Raw genomic sequence first — 7,070 nt, forward strand, 5'->3', positions numbered from 1 at the left:
TTTAATTAATAAAATATTAATTTATCGATAAATTAATATCTCTCTAAATTAATAAAATTTCATGGTCCCAAGGTTATTAATTTATAGAGGTTTTACTGTAATTTGTTTCTTTTCCTAAAATAAAGGATAATTTGCTATTTTATTTTTCAGTGTAGATTTTTTTACTCATTTTTCATGTTATCAGAAAATATTGCATTTTTTCCTTATTTCAAACGAAAGCGTATATCTGGAAGTAAAATTTCTATTAGGAGAAAGTTGCTTTTTTGGTATCATAATACGGGGCATTATGCAATTTTTGGTACCATGCTTTTCTGAAGAGTTAAATATATTTTCCATCCGATAACTATTAATGACTTTTAAAGTATAAAATATAACAAAAAGACCGGCCCCTATTGTTAACGGTCAAAAAGACCGGCCCCTATTGTTAACGGTCAAAAAGACCGGCCCCTGTTGTTAACGGTCAAATAAGCCAGCATAATATATTATGACACGTCTGTTGATGTATTGTAATTATGAAAATGTCCCAAATGAAGAGGGAAATAATCTACTGTATAGTAAAAGAGTGAAGAAAAAGAAAAAGTGATTTTGCTTTAAAAAAAAATAAAAAAAATAGAACGATTTCATTGAAAACGATAAAAGGAGACCTAAAACTAATAGCTACCAAAGGAACCAACGTGAGGACTTTGTTCAAGAACCCTAAATCTCAAATTCATTCCCCCGAAATCAAGAAATCTCATCCAAATTCCCCACTAATTGCCAAGAAAAATCAATAATCACTCAATTCCCATTTTTTCTCTATAAAATAATAGCTCAATATCTATGAAAAATTTTAATGTTAAAGTTAGCGTCTACTTAATTAGTAAATAAAATTTTCTTTGTTAATCTGTACTATTTAATATATGTTATAAATAATTTATCGCTAAATTTGTAGCAAGTAAATTTTCGTTGCTATATATTAGCAAATAAATTCTTATACTATAAATAATGTAATTTAGCAACAAATAGTTTAATTATTAATTATTTCTATGCTATCAAACTATTTTCTTGACCAATCTGCAATCATTTTTTCACAAATTTCATGTTCGATGCATCTCAGGAAATTACATTCATTTGATTTCTGTAATTATAAATCACAAGTTAGAGTGACATCAAATATTTAGCATAGAAAGTAGGAGTATGAAATGGGCAAGTTGGGCCCCGCAGAAATGGATCGAGTCTAAAATTAATTGAGTTCAAAATAAGTTAAAATTAATGAGTTCAAAATAGGTTAGAATTAATGTGTTCAAAACGGGTCAGGTCGGGTGAGTGGTACCCATTTTCAAATATTTGTGTTTAATAAAAAATAAAAAATTTGAGATAATAATAAGATGATAATATTTTTAAGGTTAAAATACAACGATCTCTCTTGTTATTTGGTATAATTATCAATACCCCATAATTTTTAACGGTCGTCTAACAACTAACCTATTCCGTTAGTCTCTATTAGGTTTTTCATCTACTTTTTATGGTGAATTGACCAAAATGACCTTGTGGAGTAAATATTATAATTTTATTTTTTTAATTTTTTTATTGAATAATTGGATAATAGTCTTATAGTTTTTTTAAATAATTTTCATCCACACCGTCTGTTTTTTTTTTACATTTTATTTTTATTAAAAAAAAGACAAAAAAGGTATAATTAATAATTTCACACCTCCATATGTCCAAAAATTATATAATTTCATCAAATATTTGGGGGTACTTATAATTTTTCAAACAATAAGGGATACCAAATTGCTTCAAATTTACCTATGTAACTAGAAAGCACTAGCTATGTAAAGAATCCTACAATATGGTACCAAAAATACAATTAATTGCTTCAAATTTACCGACCACATGTGTTCCCTTAGAAAACTAACGATGGTACGTAATGCGCCAACAGCCCTATTTTTTGGTACCAAACTTGGTCATTTTGAAAGCATGCAAAGCATGAAATTCATTTTTCTAAAAAGAATAATATTATTTTGAAATGTCTCAGAAACAAATGTAGGCAATATTTTGGACAATGAAAATGAAGTAGATCATATTTTTGTAGTAATAGAAAAATTGCAATTTTAGTCCTTCCTGTAAGTATAGAAGGTGGTAATTTTGCTCTTGTTGAAATCAACTTTAGTAATTTGGTCCTACGACTCGTGTTGTGCATGTGACACACTGAGTTAGTGATTTCTGACCAATTTTATGAAATTTTAGTCAAAATTATCCTCAAATCGTCATTTTTCTATTGCAGGACCAAATTGCTATTTTTTTTTTTAAATTACAAAATTAATTTGAACAGAATCAAAATGGCCACCCGCTATACTTGTAGGACTAAATTTGCAGTTTTTTTCAAAATTTTTGGAATAAGTTTCCAATTAAAATTCCAAACAAATTTGCTAATAATTGGGCCCAAATTCAAGTTCATATCAAAATTGGATATTATAAATCTTTAAAATCGATAACTCTGGAGTGAAGTCCAAAATTATTCATTTTTTTATTTGCTAAATGGACCAAGATAGGTTTAAATATAGCTCATACAGAAATGATCCACCCACCGATGTTCAAACCCGAGAGGAGTAATCTCCAAGCTACAAATAAAGAAACAAATACCAATGATTCGGTAATTTTAAATCACTCTCATGATTATGGACATAAATTTTTTAGCTTCTATTCTTGTTAAATTTTGCAACCCTACTCATCAAATTGTCCTCAAAATAGTAATTTTTTTTAATCGCAGGACCAAATTATCAAAATTAATTTTTGACAAGATCAAAATATCACCGGGTTAGACTTAGAGGACTAATATTATAATTTTTCCTATATCTAACATATTGTACTGTCTTAGGATAGGTTCTTGAATGGGTGCGTTTTTGGGGAGTTTGAACCAAACAAAAATATACTAGTGAAAAATATGAAGGACCCTCTCCATCTACTTGAAGCCTTCCGTCAGTTACTTGTCTCTGATAGCGTTGAACCTAAGAAACATCGTACATGTTTCAACTGGAAATGGCTATGTTGCTTTAAAGTTGAACAAGAGCCCCATGGTAGTCCACCAATTAATGCAGAAATCGGCTTTAATGGATCTACTGTTGGTGATCTAGAAACTGGTCGGAATCTACAAAACAATGCTGATCTAGCAAACCGTCTTGGTCCAACAGCCAATGCTAATCTAGCAACTGCTGTCAGTTCAGCTACATCATCAATACACAACAAATTCCTCTGCTGCTCTACTGTTCAAGAAACTCACGGTAATTCTACGCTCTCAATACACAACCAATTGCTCTGCTGCACTACAGTTGAAGTAACTCATGATAATCAAGCAACCAATACGAACCAGAACACCAGTGTTGATCCAAGAACCCGTGCTGATCAACCGTCTTCTAATCCAGTAACTGATATTGGTCCAAAAATGGGTGTTGATCGAACAACCAGTCGATGCTCTCATATCTTGAACTTCCTTTCTCGGATAGTTCACAGGGGAGTAACTAGAGAAGGATCTAAAGTTGTTCACACCAGAAACATGAGAAAATATGTCCATTCATTTCGTTCAGCTACAGCCCTCAAGGCGAAGGGCATCTACTTCAAGCCTAGTTCATCTCGATCTTTCAAGGATGTCAACTTCAACTCCTTTTTCATTTATGCACAGCTTAAGCTTCCAACGTGGGCCGTTTCTATATACACCATGGTTTTCTTCTTGAACATGATCGCATATGAGATGAGCCCGAACAATGTTAATAATTTTCTCGTGACATCATACATCAATCTCATGAAGTCACTAATTGAGAGCACGGAGGATGTGAAAGAGTTGCGGGAACAGAAAATCCTATATAACTTGCTCGGTAGTGATGAGGAAGTTAGGGACGTGTACAAAAATATCAAGACCTATGCCGATCCACCAGCTTTCCATCACTTGAAGGAGAAAATTCAAGCGCATTACAATAGCTATATGAAAACATGGATAGCTGAGCTGATTCACACACATTTTCGAACTCCATGGACTGTCCTAGGTTTGCTTGCTGCAATGGCTGTTCTTGCTATAGCTTCTACTAATCTCGTTTACTCGATACGTAATAAATCCAAAAACTGAAATCAATCTATAAGATCTCGATACAAGTTATGAGGATGTGTGTGTGTAATGTATTGTAAGATAAAGGAGATGTGGTTGATACAAGTTATAAGGGCTCGATACAAGTAATGAGGATGTGTATGTGGTGTGTGTGTGTAATGTATTGTAAGATAAAGGATATGTGGTTGAGCCAAGAGGTTGACTCTTTATTTTTATGACAATGGTGCAATCCACTACTACTAAGGATGACGACAGTTCATCCCCCAAAATACAATGATTTAACAATCACAAAGTAGTAGTACTAAAGACTTAGAGGAAAATATCGTACCAAAAAATACTTTAAAACTCTCTTAATAAAAGACTCGATCTAGCTTCTTCCGGCTCGGAACCATAGGCAGCCTCACATGAATGAAAATAATGCATATGAATGAAAATATACCATTGACTATTTTCCAACAATCCCTCATATGAATGAAATTTAATGCATATGACATGCAGGCAATTAAAAGAGTTTCAAACTAGAAGTCATCAGAAAACGTAGCTTGTGTTTTTGAACCTTTCTTATGCATACCATCGGATTCACTTGGCTACTAAATGAATATGATGTCTTCAATTATTCAGCCGTTTGTGTAAATCAAGATAATAGTAACATTGCAATATCTTCTCTAATAATTTTGGTTCTCACAATTGAGTCCTTTTTGGCCTTCATTGGTTTTCCATTTGGAGCAGTCTGTCTCCACACTTAGATATGTGATATCACATCATTTACTTAATTTGTTATAAGAATCATTAAAGGCCTATAGCTTAATATCTATCCTTAAGCGAATAGCACTAAACAAAATACGAATAAGGAGTAAATCCAGGTACTTTTTACAATCCTTATAACTTAGTTATCTCCTTGAACCAAGATCTTGGGATCTCTAGTCAAAAAGGTTAGCTTACCATTATAAAGATTTTAATTTGTGGGTTTGAGTCCCAAAATCCCCTGGATGAATAGTAACTCGAGAACTAAAAAGGCCTTTTGTTAAAAGCATGAACTAACTTATCCTTTGACTTTACATAATCAATAGATATAATCACTAGAGATCAACTGTCTTATGATATTATGCCTTCAACGTATATATCTAGACTTATCATTGTACATATTTCTTTGTGCACTTTAACCTCGATGACTAGAATATAAGTCAAAGCACAAGATACCTAATACAGAATGGTGCGCCGAGTCTAAGGACTAATTTTGCACTATCCCATCAGAAAATCCTTAATTCGACGTTGTCGCTCCAATAAAAAAGTTTCTACAAAGCCATTCAATGGACTTGTTCCTAGTAAGCACCCTCACACACACATTAGTTGAGTCATGTATATTCATGATTAATAAGAGCGTATCCCGTTCCTCACCTAAAGAAGATCTATTTCTTTTTCGATAGCAGGGGACTAACTAATATCCAGCATATACATTTGTCTCACTCACTGGATGATTTACCTTCTAAAATCATTCTTATATTTAGGCAAAGCAAGATATTGCTTTTTACCTAGAATGAATTTACTCTTCACATGTATAACAATTTAATCAATATATGCAGTAAATTATATGCAAAATATTCAGCATGCATACAATTATCCTGCTATAGCAGCATGCCACATTTTTTTCCCTCCCAACCAAGACATTTTCTTGCTGTAAGTTTTACCCCTTAGCCTGTCTTTTATTGTTACTTACCCTGAAAGAAATCCAAAAGAAGTGCATATGTTTGTCCATACACATACATATGCAAGAATTCCCAACAACAATATAAAGGCAACGTAAGAAGCAAGAGGTAAAATGGAAAAATAGAAAGAATCATAACATTAAGGAATGGGTGAAAAAAGCATAATCCATAGGTAAAATGTAGGGTTTTCACCACTTTCGCCAGCTTCTTAGCCTGCCACTCTTTCTGCAAGTCCTCGATCCATTGATGGTTCATGTTCTTTTGGTACTTTATCCGTTTGAAGGGTCCTCAAACCATAGGTCCCCTCTATCCTCCCGGTGTTCGCTAATATGCAACCCTAACATAAGTAAAAGTGTGAGTACCCAAGTATGTACCATTCCTCTTACAAAGTAGCAAATTATGTTATCATATAAGAAATACTACACTTAGCTGGAATGAGAAGCAAAAACAAGCAAGAGCCCATGCTTGGGCAGGTTTTAAACATAGGCCCTATCCATGGATGTGGGTGGCCTCCTTTACAAAATCAAGCCATGTTGCATTCGTCATCATCTAGCACAAGAGTCTCTGCTCGTGGAGGAGTGCGGGGGAGGGGGGCAACCACAGGTACTTGAAAACCCGAATGATCTTTAGCCCGCTTAGGGGGACTAATAATGCCCCCCATCAACTATTTTCCAAGCCTAAAATCTCAACACATCCCAAGCTCAAGTCAAATAGATTGGCCCCCATACAAGCAACTCGGTAAGCCCAACCAAATCTCTCCTGCCACCCAGACTGATAGGCATATTCCATATATGATGCCTAATCAGCAAGTCCAAACACCACAGCAATATCGCCACATCATCTAAATTCCACATGTCAAGGTCACATCACATTGCTAGATAAGATGCCAAATATTAGCAAAAAGTGGCTGACAAAGCCGCAAGTACCCTTTTTTTTTTTTTTTTTTTTTGTGTTCACTGGGCAATACCCATCCAGATGGTCATAATGTAGAAAAGATAAGTCTAAATCAAAGGGTTAAATCCATTTTGACCCCTGTGATATATAAAAATATCAACAATTCCCTTATCAAATTTTTATTATAAAAAATTACCCTCATGTTACGAATAAATAATCACACCGCCCCTGGTCAATTTGAGCCTAACCCCTTCTAGTCAACTAGTCAAACTAAACTTATTAATATATAATTATTTTAATTTATAATAAGTAGAATTTAATACTATTAAAATATATTTATAATATATATAATTATAATTTAAAAAAATAAAAAAATAATTATAAACCCC

At 33.3% G+C, this 7,070-nt stretch overlaps 1 protein-coding gene across 1 annotated transcript in view; it reads left to right on the forward strand.

The window, feature by feature from the left end:
- LOC105172153 (UPF0481 protein At3g47200-like) overlaps positions 1-4,267 on the forward strand; it is a 5,661-nt gene extending 1,394 nt beyond the window's left edge. Inside the window, exon 2 of the mRNA XM_011093499.2 lies at positions 2,866-4,267. Coding sequence (XP_011091801.1) covers positions 2,866-4,102 — 1,237 coding nt within the window. The 3' untranslated portion in view covers positions 4,103-4,267. The remainder of the gene's footprint in view (positions 1-2,865) is intronic.

Source organism: Sesamum indicum, linkage group LG10, assembly GCF_000512975.1.
Source record: "Sesamum indicum cultivar Zhongzhi No. 13 linkage group LG10, S_indicum_v1.0, whole genome shotgun sequence".
Classification (NCBI taxonomy): Eukaryota; Viridiplantae; Streptophyta; class Magnoliopsida; order Lamiales; family Pedaliaceae; genus Sesamum; species Sesamum indicum.